Source organism: Malus domestica, chromosome 14 (assembly GCF_042453785.1).
Source record: "Malus domestica chromosome 14, GDT2T_hap1".
Lineage (NCBI taxonomy): Eukaryota > Viridiplantae > Streptophyta > Magnoliopsida > Rosales > Rosaceae > Malus > Malus domestica.
The window spans coordinates 14,193,609-14,209,635 of NC_091674.1; the positions used below are offsets into that span (position 1 = coordinate 14,193,609).

General features: G+C 37.7%; 1 protein-coding gene across 1 annotated transcript; it reads right to left on the minus strand.

Moving 5' to 3' along the window:
* Positions 1–11,874: 11,874 nt before the first annotated feature.
* Positions 11,875–14,165, minus strand: LOC103454715 (cytochrome P450 76A1). Its single transcript, XM_008394314.4, has 2 exons — positions 13,125–14,165; positions 11,875–12,725 (listed from the first exon to the last, which is right to left on the minus strand). Exons 1-2 carry the CDS (start codon positions 14,085–14,087, stop codon positions 12,099–12,101), a joined length of 1,590 nt encoding a protein of 529 aa, XP_008392536.1. The 5' UTR covers positions 14,088–14,165; the 3' UTR covers positions 11,875–12,098.
* Positions 14,166–16,027: the final 1,862 nt, after the last annotated feature.

Here is a 16,027-nt window from a genome sequence, read left to right on the forward strand (position 1 = left end):
TCTGCTTGCTTCCTTTTATTGGCTTTCTTTTTTTGTCATTGTTTCTTCAAAGGCTCTAGATGCGGTTTTAGAAGGAATAACATCTTTAATTTGCACACAATCATATTAGATAGTTGGCATTTCATATGCTAAATGTCATTATTTTTGTGTTGGAAAACAGGTTCAAAGTTTGATATGGACTACTTCTAGAACTACAATCTGAAACTATTTCTGGATTTCCAGTATGATAATATTTCTAAAACTATAACGTCTAATTACTTGTGGAATGTAGAGTGAAATATATTGATTATTGGTGATTACCTTAATTTTTTTTTCACTTGGACATCCTTGATTGCTTTATGTATTATGCTCATATTCATCTTGTGATTGCTAGAATCATGTTTTCTCGTCCTTCTATTATCTTCACCAGATTTGTGTGAAGACATATCCAGTACTGTATGAATTAAGGAAGTGAAGTTAGTTTTGTGAAGTTTGTAAGAAACAATTCATGTTCTTTCATACTACTATTTTGATTACTTACCAAAACAAAGGTCCCGCCACTTGTTGTCGGTTCTTCTCCTCCCTTCTTCTTTTTTGTTTGTGCTTTGACAAGCATCTTGAATAGACAGTCTCTTACTCCTTTTGTAGAGTTGTAATTATTTATCCCCTCCAAGTTCCCACAGATTTTCAGAAAATTTCATGTGATGTAAGTTCCAGAGTTTGTAAACAGGAATGACTGAATGTGGTGTGCGCATATGAGTGTAGTGGTATCTTTTGCACCCTCAGGTGTTCGGTCTTGGAGTGATTTCTCGTAGGCCTCTGTAAGATGCTTCTTCATTACGATCTTTGCATCTTTGAAGTATTTCGTGATGAGGTGGTCGTCCTTGCTGAATTTGGTGGATTTGTCAATATTTGACATATCAACTCCTTCGTTGTTCAATCCGAAGATTTGAACAACATCATCACTGGAAATCCCCCTTGTTTATGATGTCCAAATTTGAACTTTTGGTTTTTGGGGTTTTAGCATTGTTTGTACCATACTTGACCAATCCCGAAACTACTGAGCACCGGTCAACGTTATACCGTCAATGACCCAGAAGAGTTTCCCTCAAACCAGGAAGCCAATAACAGCGCGACACGTGTCGACATCAGAAGCCAATCAAAGCGCGACACGTGTCAACATCAGAAGCCAATCACAACACGACACGTGTCAATGTCAGAATGAAACTAGAAACTCTCTTCTATAAATAAAGATCATTCTCTCACAATATTTCCTAATGTCATTTGTACTAAATCATTCACTTGTACTCACTAAAGGAGAGCTTGAACCTATGTACTTGTGTAAACCTTTCACAATTAATGAGAACTCCTCTACTCCGTGGACGTAGCCAATCTGGATGAACCACGTACATCTTGTGTTTGCTTCCCTGTCTCTATCCATTTACATACTTATTCACACTAGTGACGGAGCAATCTAGCGAAGGTCACAAACTTAACATTTTCTGTTGTACCAAAGTCCTCACTAATTTTGTGCATCAACATTTGGCACTGCCTGTGGGAACGATACTTATTCCCAGGTTGGGGTGAACCACGATACATCTTATGTTATTTACATTACTTGCAGATTCACGGTTGGATTTACGTTGTTCCAAAACCTTCACCTACAAAAGCTTGACCCACAAAAGCTTGACCTACAAAAACTTCACCCACAAAAGCTTGACCCACAAAAGCTTGACCCACAAAAGCTTCACCCACAAAAGCTTCACCTACAAAAGCTTGACCCACAAAAGCTTGACCCATAAAAGCTTGACCTACAAAAGCTTCACCCACAAAAGCTTCACCCACAAAAGCTTCACCCACAAAAGCTTGACCCACAAAAGCTTCACCTACAAAAGCTTGACCCACAAAAGCTTCACCTACAAGCTTCAACACAAAAGCTTCACCTACAAAAGCTTCACACTATCTTGATCAAGATAGTGTGAAGCAAAATCAATTCATGGTGCCTAACAAAGCTTCACCTACAAAGCTTCAACACCAAAGCTTCACCTACAAAGCTTTAAATATATATATATATATATATATATATATATATATATATATATTTATTTTTTGGGAAATTCAAAAATTAGAAAATTCAAAAATTCGAAAATTCAAAAATTCGGAAATTCAAAAATTTGAAAATTCGAAAAAAAATAAAAATCGAAAAATTGCCTAGGCCTTCTCTTCTTTGGGCCTAACAACTTTCATAACAAATATATATTAAGGAGTTTTGGGCTACCACTTAGAAAGGAAATGCCTCATTCGTCAACTCCCTCGACTGGAGACTTGGGGGACTCCTACCATATGCTACTGCACCTTGATACTCAGAAGTCTCACGACCACTCAATGACTTGGATTTTTCAAGTCTCCAAACGAGAAGTTTTCCTCACTCGGGAAATTAAGGGAGCACTACCTCAACCTACATGCTTCACTCACAAAGTTTCAACATACAAACTTCAACAAAAGGAAAAATTCAAAGAACTTAGTGAAGAAGGCCTTGGTGTATTTAACACAATATGTTGAAATGAAGCAAAGCTTGTTTATTGATATCTCCGATAAGTTACAAATATGTACATATACATGAATCAAAATAAACAAACAAAAGGGAGCCTTTACAAAGGTTGCTCAGGAGAAGTCTCAGCAGTCGGCAGAGCCCCAGAAATAGGAGGCACCAGAAAGGGATTATTCGGAGCCTCAGTACTAGGCAGAACCCCAGAAGGAGGAGGCACCGAAGGTTGATCATTTGGAGCTTCATTACGCGGTACAGCCCCAGAAGACGAAGACAATAAATGCCTTTGGAGCAAACCCACAAACCTCTAATGATCAAGTAAAATCTGACCATCAGATTCCTGTAGCTGGTCGAACTTCCTCTTCATGTTTGTAGCATAGTCATGTGCGAGCCTGTGAAACTGTTTATTCTCATGCTTGAGCCATCTGATCTCCTGTTTGAGACTTATCACTTCAGCCACCAATGATTCAACTTGGCAGGTTCGAGCAAATAAGCGTTGGGCCATATTAGACACAGAACCTGCATACTGAACACTGAGAGCCAGAGAATCCTTAACAACTAACTCATCAAACCGTTTGGAATGTCGTTTATTATCTTTGGGAGTGAGAAGGTTCCTGGCCACCACCGTAGTGGTCATATCATTCTTCATCATAGAGTCCCCAATGGTAAGAGGACCAGTAGGGGATAAGAAGGATGGGCGCCATATGTTGTCTTGAGAAGGCATGGCTGCCTCTTCACCAAAGTTCAAGTCAAAACGACGGTCGAATGGGCCAGACATTCTCAGAAATGATGAAGGAGAAATGAGGTGCAATAAATCTCTGAAGTAAAGGGAAAGTTCCTACAAGCAATAACTCTCTGAATGTACTCATTACACACAATTGGTGCCCTTATAAAAGAAAGGGCAACATGGTTGTTGGTTCAAAAATCGAAGAGGCACCATTCTCTGGATTTCGAAGAGGCATCACTTTCCACACGCAACATCAGCTCCTTGGGCACCACAGATAACTTTGCCAAAGATCTCTGACAAAGTTTAGACACATAAATTTTGAAGGTCTAGCTACCATACTATTACCCACAAGGGTAAAGGAACAACACCACTGCTTGATAACTAGAAAGTCCCAATATGTGTCAACCTCCGTGCTCCATGGTAAAGCAGACTGGTAAAAATGCCCAACCTTTACTCACATTCAAGAAAACACTCCCAACAAGATTACTTGCTCAAAAATCGAAGAGGCACCGCTCTCCGAATCTCGAGAGCCAGACTCCCAATAGGATTACTTTCTCAAAAATCGAAGAGGCACCGCTCTCCGAATATCAAGAGTCAGACTCCCAACAGGATTGCTTTCTCAAAAATCGAAGAGGCACTGCTCTTCGAATCTCGAGAGCTAGATCCCCGACAGGATTGCTTGTTCGAAAACCGAAGAGGCATCGCTTTCCGAACTTCGAGAGCCAGATTTTCTTAGATAAAGTTTGTCTGCAATCTTCACATGCAACAATAGCTTTCTAGATACCACATACCACTTTTTCAAAGTGCTCTGACAAAGTTAAAACACATGAAGCTTGCAGCTCCCACTAGATTGCTACGACTAAGAAAGGTAAAGGAATAACATTACTACTTGTTGTTAGGGAGACTCCTATATATGTCGATCTCCATCCTCCACGGACAGGCAGACCTGCAAAAATGCTCAACCCTTCCTCATATCTGAGAGGGCACTCCCAACGAAACCTCTCGAAATACTCAACTTTCTTCCCCCCCAATAATACCTATGCAAACCAGCCACACCAGAGTAAGAGTATCTCATATCATTAGGGTCAAAAGCAAGAGTATCCCATATCATGCTTTTTCCCTGTCGTTTCCTTTGCCCTTGTTCTTACCTGTAAGACAAAGAGAAAGAGAGCAATCAGTCAGCACTTGGAATCAAGCTTCTAGTCAAGAATTGACTGCCTGGAACCCCTTACCTGATTACTTACCTGGCATTGCTCTCGAATACTCATCTTCAACATCTTATGCTTCCAGAAAAGATACCACATATGCCTGAGGAACATATAGGGTAAGTGAGAAGGATACAAGGAAGCATGTGGAGACAAGCGCAACAGAACACGTGCCGATTCATCTATTACTTCGTCAACAGCAAAAGTATCCCATATCATCCAGGTCGAACGCACTCTTGATTTGATGGACTTGTTTTGACCCTCAAATTCTTGAGTTGGCCTTATACTCTGGAGGAAACTAGAAAACCAGAAAACCCTCCAGCCCAGTTCAAGAATAAGCTTGTGGAAAGTTACTTCTTCAAAAGCAAAAGTATCTCATATCATCTCTTCTCTATTTGCTTCTCCTAATCCTTATTGTTGTTTATGACACAAGAAGAAGGAGAACAATCAACCAGAAGTCGAAGTCGAACCTCCGATCCAGGTTGCTTCCTTGGAAGTCTGATTGCTTACCTTGTCTGTTACCTCTTTCGGCAAATCTCCTAGCTCGGCAACTTAGGGGACTTCTACTATAGGGTTTTATATCGCACTTGACCAAGCCCGAAACTACAAGTAAGCTTCAAGTGAAATTGATACATTACCTTGTGCATCTTCATTGGTTAAAGATACCAACCCTGGATGGAGGAAAAGTACTTCCAGAGAAGATGCCACATCTACGTAAGAGACATATAAGGCAAGTGAAAATGATACCACACTTCGGTACTTAGAAATTTCATGATTACTCAATGGCTTGGATCGTGCAAGTCCCTAACCGAGGAGCTTCCCTCACTCGGGAACTTAGGGGAGCACTGTTTGTACCATACTTGACCAATCCCAAAACTACTGAGCACCGATCAACGTTATACCATCAATGACCCAGAAGAGTTTCCCTCCAACCAGGAGGCCAATCACAGCTCGACACGTGTTGACATCAGAAGCCAATCATAGCACGACACGTGTCAACATCAGAAGCCAATCACAACACGACACGTGTCAATGTCAGAATGAAACTAGAAACTCTCTTTTATAGATAGAGATCATTCTCTCACAATATTTCCTAATGTCATTTGTACTAAATCATTCACTTGTACTCACTAAAGGAGAGCTTGAACCTATGTACTTGTGTAAACCCTTCACAATTAATGAGAATTCTTCTACTCCGTGGACGTAGCCAATCTGGGTGAACCACGTACATCTTGTTTTGCTTCCCTGTCTCTATCCATTTACATACTTATCCACATTAGCGATCGGAGCAATCTAGCGAAGGTCACAAACTTAACATTTTCTGTTGTACCAAAGTCCTCGCTGATTTTGTGCATCAACAAGCATTAAATGATTTTGACCAAGTCCATGTCGGACTTCTTCTTCCTTTCTAACATAATCAAGGTCCTGTCCATGTACGTCGCCAGTCCACTCCAAAATGGCATCCTTGCTAGTTCGTCACCAACATCTTGATGTTTTTGTAGCATAAGCTTGTATACTTCTGTTAAGTACTAGGTTTATTGTTTGGCTTCCCTTGTCAAAATTTACAAATGCTACCACCCATGCTCATAATTTAGAGTTAGGGTATAATGCTGATATGGAATTACTACTGGGATTGAACTTGTCAAAGCACAAGCCATCTTCACTACAAAAGGTTTGAATCATACATTTGCATATGCATGTCAAGCTTATTTTTCCAGATTCCTTTTGTTTAGTGTAGTTGTCTAGTCAGAAATTCCTTATGTTGTCCAATTGTCTAGGCACACAAATTAAGACAGCCCACGTAGGCCAATTGACACCTTTTCTCGTGTGTGGATCTCTCACCCTTGATCTAGAAAGGTCTCTTTGCTTGTGACGCGTGTCTCCTTATTCCCCTTGTTTAAAACATCCATCTTTCCCATTAAAAGGGTTTTCAAGGATTCATTTGTTCTTGGCTAGGTTATTCACGTTTAAGAAAAAAAAAGTGCATTTAGTTTATAGCTACCTCTTAAGCTTCCAAACCAAAACCCTAGGCACAAAACCATCTCATGCACAAATACCCAATCGCTGCGTATTAGTGTTGCATTGCTTTCATGGTTTTGTATTAAGTTCATGGTCTAAACCTTCAATTTCATATCCTTCATAGACCAATCCTCTCGGATTCATGTTAGGTTCTTCTTCAATCGTTTGACTAGAGAACCTGACTAGTCATATGAATCCAGATCTCATAAGCATATCACTGATCGTGTTGATCTTGGTGCCACAAGGTGACGAGCTCAGAAGAAGCTGCCACTTCATGAAGACCGAAGGAGTCCATCTCATGTAAGGCAAGGTTGCATAAAGGTAAAGCTGCTCCATTGATAAGGATCTATGAATTGAGCTTGTGTGGTTTTTGTATAAACCTTTGTTTACACTAGGGGATTAGACTTAATGGAGAGTCCCCAGTTTTTTAACCCGGAGGTGGGTTTTTCCAGCCAATAATTCCTTATGTTCAATACTTTACAAAGCTTCATTTATCACCTTTGTTGGAGTTAAAATTGTAGGGTTTGCTAGTAGTGTCACTTTTTTAACCAAGTGAACTTAACTCAAGTACTAAGACTAAAACTTATCTGAAGTTCACTTCGTTAAGTTTTAACCTTTGAAGTTTGTTTGGTTTATATGCTTGTGGGCTTCTAACAATCTGTACTCAGTTGACTAGTACGGTTGACTAGTCAGTACAATTGGTTTTAAGTTTTTTTATTTTTTATTTTTTATTTTTGTAGGGTATTCCACCTAGTACCAATTTCAACTTACATTGCACCTGCAAACTTGGTCATGTTGCATCTATACTAGAGGTATTCCTTATTCTTTTTAACTTCTTTTTTCTTAGTTGTACTCTTCTTTGTAAGTGTTTTTGTTTTTTCCATCTGCAACAATGAAAATTGTTAGGACACTATTTCTTGAACTGTAACAAAATAACGCATGTTATTTCTGGAACTATGCTAAATAAACTCACATTATTTATGAAATGAACCAAAATAACCCACAATGTGTCTTGGAAGGTAAGAAAATAAACTCTATTTGTGGAATTATATCAAACTAACCAACACTATTTTTTTGAATGTGAACCAAAGTCACTCACACTATTTTTGTAACGACTACGAAAAAACTCACAGTATTTATGAAAGGGAGCAAAATATTTAACCCACACTGTTTATGAAATATCCAACACTATTTATAAGGAAAGGGAGTAAAACCAAGGGGTGTGCTATCCACACACCCCTTTTTAGTTCTCCCACACCCCTTGTTAATTTCTGTCTTTGATCTTCTTTAATTAATCCGATCCGACGGCCAAAAATTAAAAGGGTGTGAGAGAAGTAAAAAGGGGTGTGTGGATATCACACCCCTAAAACCAAACCAAAACAACCCACATTGTTTATGAAAGGGAGCAAATCAACATTAGTCCGTGAAGTACAACAAAATATCCCACACTTTTTATGATCATAAATTAACATAACGCACACTATTTCTCGAGCTAGAACAACAAACCAATAGTATTTCTGGAATTACAGTAGAATAACCCATATTATTTTGTGAAATTGATAAAAAAAAAAAACATCCTAATATTTATGATAGGTAACAAAATAAACATTGTTTCTGGATCTAGAACAATATAACCCACACTGTTTATGAAATATCCCACACTACTTATATGGAAAGGGAGTAAAACTAAACCAAAACAGGGCATTATCCAAATGAAGTCGAAGTTAATCTGCCGCATGAGTGTGTCATGTTATTTTGATGGCCTGCAACATTATTCACCTAAAATTGCTCATATCTTTGCAAACTATTATTTGAAGAGAATGTTGCTAATCGTTCTGAATAGTTTTATGAATTCTGAGAAGAGTTGCATTATTCATTCAAAAGTTGCTAATTATGAGCTCGTTTGGATGTGCTTTTAAAATGATTGAAAACACTTTAAAACAATATTTAGTAAAAATGTTAGTAAATCCTGGAAAAGCACTTAAAGTGCTTCATGGGAGAATCACATAACTCGTGCTTCTTGTAGAAAGCACTTAAAGCGCTTTTGGAGCCTAAAAATATTTTCTCTAAAAGCACTTTCAGTCATTTTAAAAGCACATCCAAACAAGCCCTAATTCAACACAGAAGAGACATGCCGCATAGTTCCATTGGCTAAAATAGATTTACTCTTCATGTGCAACCAAATTAGAATGGTTTATTACCCTAGTTTAGACTAGTTTAATCACTTGTACATAAAACAGGAAAAAAATAAATCAATCCAATTGTGTTCTAAACGATATTCATCAAAATTATTGGGAGAATTTAAACTTTGATGCAAAGAGCAAAGCACATTCTTCCAACCAACTTAACTAAACTCAAGTGTGCACACTGTGATTCGACAAAAAAAAAAATGTGCACATTGTGTTTGGTAGTTTTTGTCTTTGTTTATTTTTCCTTTTCCTTGTATTATAACACGTGAAGTATTGCTTGATTAACTTACGCTTAGAAAAATCTCTCTCCTTTATGATAGAATTTATTAAATCACTTGAATAAGAAAACAATATTGTTTGTATTATACTTCGCTAACCTCGAAACTACCGAGCACCTGTCAACTTTATACTTTCGAAGAATTACTAAAGAATTCATGGTGAGGTACCTATATATACTAAAACACATGAGTTCCTCTTCAATCAAGAGACCAATAGTCACAACATGACACGTGTCGTCACTATAATAAAGCTCCTAGAGTCCTCCATCGACCACGGACGAAAACATGGGACTCTCCGCGGCTATAAAAGAAGATCATTATCCCACTATTAATCTCTAATGCTATTATTCTACTTAATCAGTTATTGGAACTCGCTCATAATATTATACTTAGAGGGTCTAGTCAATTTGGATTTTGAAGAATTTCAAAAAAAAACTTTTTTTTAAATGGCAGATTTCAAAGGATTTTAATAGACTCTACAATTCTATATGGATTTTGACAGATTTAGATAGATTTCTATTGTAGATTTGTATGGATTTCTTAGGATTTTTTAGTTGACTTCTACAACATCAAATGAATTTCTTTATCAATGCACAATTTGACAAAAAAAATAAACATAACATAAGCATACATATATTGATATAGAAATACAAACCAATCAAATATGTCTTTCCCCTTCTCATTTGAATTATAATTAAAAAAAATCAACTAACCAAAACAAAGATCACTTGACTCATAACCACCTGCAATCAATCACGTGATTAAACTTGAAAATAATAATTTCAACTCACAAAATTAAAATAAGGAATCGAAGCCATTCAAATCTTTTGTATAAACCAAAAGCAACATCACAATTGAATTTTAAAATCTAATACAACACACACACACACACACACAAAAGGCAAGTCAAAGAATACATTGTCTATATTCTGGGTTTTGTCCCATCCATTCTCTGTGAGCTGTTGCTCTTCATATTCTGGATGTTGTCCCATTCAAATAATACGTTGGATTGGAATTGTATATGATAGAAATGCAATTAGATTTTACAATTGTACATGACAGAATGTCAGTGGGTGTGTTGCTGGGGATGAGGGGTGATAAAAGATTGTTCATCTTCTGCAAAGAGGATTCTTTGGTCTATAAAAGAAATCCTAGGGGTGAAGGTTGGATTGTTGAAAGCATTTGGTACTTTACTTATACACCTTCCCTCAAATGCATCAAAATCCCTCACCCATTAAAATCCTAGCAAATCTTTCATATTCTCACTACACCTAGAATGTGTGGACTTTTTAAAATCCTAATTGACTACCGTTGGATTTGGATGTATTCTTTAAAATCTTCTCAAATCCTAACTTGACTACACAATGACTTCAGAATCTTTTAAAATCCTCTTTCAGAATTATAATTGACTACACCCAGATTTTAAAGTCTATTAAAATCATATCAAATCCTAATTTGACTATACCCCCCTTAAACCTTTGTATCATGTAAACTTTACAATATCAATGGGAATTCCTCTACCCTCGTGAACGTAGTTCAACTTAAGGTGAACTAGGTACATCATGTGTTTGTTTTCCTACTTCTATCTCTTTACATACTACCCATACTTGATGACCAAAGCAACCTTGCGAAGGTTATAACTTGACACTTGATATTGTTCGAGAGTCGACCTGGTTTTGTGCATCAATATTTGGCACTGTTTATGGGAACGACACTGACTCCTACTCTTACCAGCTTTGTCAAGCTTATTTCCATCTTTTGTACACTTTCTTACGATCAGGCATCCATCTCCAATATGAGGAGTGAGGGGAGTCACAATGTGACATCCCATCCCGAGATTTATTGTATTTTATTCTTAGTAGTAATGAAATTATCAAAATACCGCCAAGATGCCACGTAGGCCTTCCACATGGACTTCAAATTTTCCTTTCACTTTTTCAATTTTATTTTACTATTTTAATAGTACTCATTTTTACAAACACGTGGCCACAAACGGAACTCAATTCGGAGTTATAACGAACAAGTTATAATCGAAAAGTCAACATTAGTCCATGAACGAACAAGTTATAAACACTTATCGATCTAGAACCAACACTAATTGTGGATTTGAACAAAAAATAAAACGCAAAATCCCAAAGTTATACATGAAACTTAAGAAAAGTAGGAAACACACAGAATTTTAGTTTCGAAAAAAATTGAGTAGTTATCAAACTGTAGTAAAAACAAAATTAATCATTGTTTAGAGTTTTCTAAAGAAGAATTGAAAGGTTTATGGAATGACAAACATGAAACATATATATTATTGTATTTTTGAAGTGAGAATTTAACAAGGATGCGAGTTTAGTACCTCTTGTTCGTCTAGAATTTGTTATTTTTCTGAGATTTTGATTGCGGATTCTTCTGCCATTGTGCGTAGATTCTTCTACTTGCTGCTTGTAGAAAATGGTTGGTGTTCTATCATTAATGGCGGTGGAGGGCCTGATTGAATTTTGTAATTGTCATTCTGGCTAACGGGCTTGGGTTAGCTTCGTTACGGCAATTTTGGAATAACAATTTTTATGCGGGTTGGACTTTTTATGGAACCCGTGTTTTTAGTTTTTGTAGGGTTCAACATATCGATAATTTGTTCTTATGGTTAAAACTTAAGCCTTTTTATTAAATAATAGTTTATGATGGTTTTTGGTTAAATGAAAGTTAGTCAAAGCCTTTTTCATTAAAGCTTTCGTAGTAATTTGGAAGACTGACTCTTTGGCAGTCGTTATCGGTAATGCAGGAGCAATAAGGTGCGGTGTAAATTTGTGTGTTTGACATTTTGGTTTTGGGCTAGAGAATAAACCGATAGGTGTTTTTGGGTCCCTTGTTAGGCAGCGGACATATGAAATGAGCGTACAGAGTTGGAAAATCAAAGACTGAGATGAGATGTGTTGGATTATGCAAGAAAATCCACAAACGCTTTATCATTTGTGACCATTCAGACTAAGTAACAAGCACTGCATACATTTTTGTCACACCACCAAATAGATCGACATCATCGCATTACATTTGATACACACCTACTTATTGCATTAATTATAATGCTCATGTATTAATTAACATATTTAACAAACAAACTTATTCCAAATGACCTATTTGGCTTTCTAAATGAAAAGTGCATTAGAATCCCACATGCCCATTGTAAGGTATAGGTATAACCTTCAAAGGGACAGATTTTCTCAGTGTTATTCCCATCCTTTCAGTCATATCAATGTTCTCTGGCTTAAGCCCGCTCGGCAAAACCCAATCAAACGAGTGTAAGAGCGACCCTAGAGCCAAAGGGAGTACCCTAGAGACTAGTGGCACTGCAGGGCATATCCGACGACCAGAACCAAACGGTATGAACTCAAAATTGTGTCCTTTATAATCGACCATGTCGGGCTTCAAGAACCTCTCCGGCTTGTAAAGCAAAGGGTCTTCCCATGCCTTTGGGTCACGTCCAATGGCCCAAGCATTGACTAGAATTTGAGTGTCTTTCGGAATGTGGTGCCCTAGCATTTTGCAGGACTCCATGGCCATGTGTGGGACTAAGAAAGGGAGAGGTGGGTGGAGTCTTAGGGTTTCTTTGATGACTGATTTGAGGTATGGGAGATTTTCAATGTCTTTCTCTTGGAGCTTGTTGCCTGGAGATATGTTGCTTCTTAGCTCGGCTTGAGCTTTCTTTAGGGCTTTGGGGCTGGTTAGAAGCTCAGCCATTGCCCACTCTAAGGTGCTTGTAGTTGTGTCAGTTCCAGCAGTGAACATCTCCTGAAATAATATCAAATTATTTTCACAGAAATTGAGCCTCAAAATAAGAGATTCTGAATTGGAATCATCCTCCCTCATTAATTAAAACAACTATTGTTAAGGCACATGAGCACATACCTATGTAGGAACATATTATAGTGCTGAAACACTGTCACGTAATATACATAACTAATTTATTTCATACACGTAACATGCATGAACAACATGTTTACCCTTAGTATATAATATTAATAATAAATTAATCAGCATGTTATAGCATTGATGCATCTGTTAGTACCACATCGTGTTACTCTTATAGTACTCTTATTTTATTTTTTCATTACAAAAAAAAGTAACTGATAGCAAGCTACGGTTATCCACCTCTTCCAAATTGCATTACACACATAGAAAGGGTCTTACAAAGACAATGACGTTGATGGTTCTTGGAGAAGTGAACCTAGAGGCCTCATCAACTCCATCACCACGGTACTCCAAAAGCACATCCAAAAAGTCCTTTGCTTTCTCTATGCCATCACATCCACCATTCTCCGTGCTCTCCATTCTTTCTTTGATAAATTCACCTGCAATTTCAAAGGCCTTTTCCACGTGGAATTGGGTGTTTCTCCTAATGCCTTGCGGGTCGAGCCACCGCAAAATTGGAAAGAAATCTGCCATATTAGGTTTCCCAGCCAACTCCATAACTTTACCTGCATGGTAAAAAAACATAGCCCCTCTCTCCGACTTTGGGTCCAATAGATCTTTGGAAAAGATGAGGTTCCCGATCAGATTAAAGGCCATCAAGAAAATGAACCTGCCCAGATCAATGCCATCAGTACTGGCACTAATTTCTGACGACGTCCTACTAGAGGCGTCCATTATGAATTGGAGCATTCCATCGATACACTTTCCACGAACACCGCGCATGGCATCGAGACGACTTGTCACGAAAAACTCTGTTGTGCACAAGCGCCTCAACATGCGCCAGTGCGGGCCATACTGGGCCGTGATCAGTGAGCCCTCGTTGCCATAGTCGCCCTTCATTGCCTCGTAAATTTTTCGACCGGCTAGGGCCACATCGTGGTTCTTGAACATTTCACGGGCCACTTGGCTGGACGAGATCACCACGGTGCTCATGGATCCTAGCCAGAGTGTCATAATAGGGCCGTGGTTGCGAGCCAACACAGCTAATGACTCGTGGGGTGGACCCAGACCCAGTTGAAATATGTTGCCCACCACAGGCCACCGTCTCGGCCCAGGTGGAAGCTGTCCGGCAACATCCTCTGAACGCCACCGTCGGAGTTGGCGTGCCAATAATAATATTGCAGTTGCAACCCATATCAAAACCACCCATGTGGTTAAATCCACCACCTCGATGTGCTCCATTTTTTTGTTTATCTTTTTCAATTGTGTGTTGGTCAGTGGGAGAATTTCTATTTCAATTTTTTTGTTTTCTTTTCTTTTCCTTGCACGTTATCTCAGTGAGACAGTGTTTCTGTTATATAGTTTCTGCTTTGGTTACGTGACAAATCCAAGCAACCTACTAGCATATGAGAAAACTTGTCCTTTTTCATGAGAAGAATCTTAAATAATTTTCTATAAAACCTAATGTAATTGGATAATATATAATACTGTACGTATCTTGAAGTAATATCTCCATTTCACTGAACAAGTTATTTAAAATTCATACAATTAATAAAGCTAAACCGGTTAATCATATAAGCATTTTACTGCGAGCACAAATTTCTTCGTTAGAATATTACATTTGTTAGATTTTTGTTGTAACCTAATATCTTTTGGCAGAAACTACACAGCTAATTAAGAAGTTAATTAACATCAGAATAATGAACAAGAAAGATGCATGTGTGTTCTTGTACTCAGTGGCAAAGTCAAGACTCGTTGGGTGGAGGGGCGTAAGTTTGTGAGTCTTGGAGTTTTACACTTTGATTTTTCGAGTGTGAAATGCCTCTATTGGACTAAGTGGAATCCTACGTAGACATTTGAGCTCACTTTATATTTGGTCTCCTTTCTTGCCATAATCTTATAGTACTCGTCACCACAAACGTATGAGTGCAAGCAAAACATAATTTAGATTTAAAACAAAAAGCTAGAGAGTCCTAACGACTCACTTGACACTTGTATTCCTTGCTTCTTAATTAACATTTTAGTTTTTCATATTTGCCCCTCGATTCAGCCTCATGTGCGTTATATGTGACTCATTTTGATGGAAGTTCTAACAAAGTTGATGAAAAGGACAACAACTGCACGTTTTAAGGAGTTAAGGGACCAATGGTCATGGATTTTTAGTTGAGGGATCATTACTCCAATTGGTCCAATTTGGTTAAAGTTGAGAGACTATTCCGACAATTTCCTCTTAAACTACCATTCATAGCCTCACTTCTTACCTAGATACTTTATCTTTCCTGACCATCTCATTTTAAATTATTTTGTTAGAAATTCTACAATAAAAAGGGATTTTAACTGTTAAACTATAAAATGAGAGTCACATCTACAAAATCTGCAGAAGTTGGTCCTCCCATGGCAGCCCATTCCCCATTCGATATCTCCTTAATCAAGGGGACAAATTCAATTCGTCTAGGTGTGAGTATACTGGGGGACGAGTCTTCCCTGCTATTTAGTTTTTTAATTTATTCTCTTTGAAATAAAACAACGTCATTTACCTTTTTCATTTAAATTTTCCTTTTTCCCCATCCAAACAATGTTGTTTGGCCTAGGCTTAAAAGAAAAAGAAAAAAGAACGCAATAGCGTCGCTGCAGAAAGCCAACGCAGCACCAGAGCAAGAAGACCAAAGAAGAGGGGCGGAAACCTAAGTTGTAGGAACAATCTCTGCGAGTGGAGGGCAACCGCCCCTCCAGGCTTCGCCACTGCATGTACTTCTATAGAATGGTATTGATTATGCATGTTTATATATGCATATAGATTATGCGTATACATTGATTTTCAATTACAAAGGACCATTATGATCTTTTAACAAACGATATTAGCGACGAAATAATCAAACACAAGAACTCAGATATAATGATACATGATTTTTACACTTGAACTTAAAACTCTTTATGCAAATCATTACGAATTTATGATTGTATCACAACACGTCAAGGTCAATAGAAATTAAAATGATAGATTTCCTTGTTAATACAAGCAATATTATTTTCATAATTTAAACTATATATTAATGAAACTCTTTTTGTCAACCAAAAGAGGGCGAAAAGATTTTTTTTGTCTTCTACCATAACAAAAAAGTTAAGGACAATAATGTAATTTTACAAAATAATTTTTTGCTGTTTTTTGTTTAAACCTCACC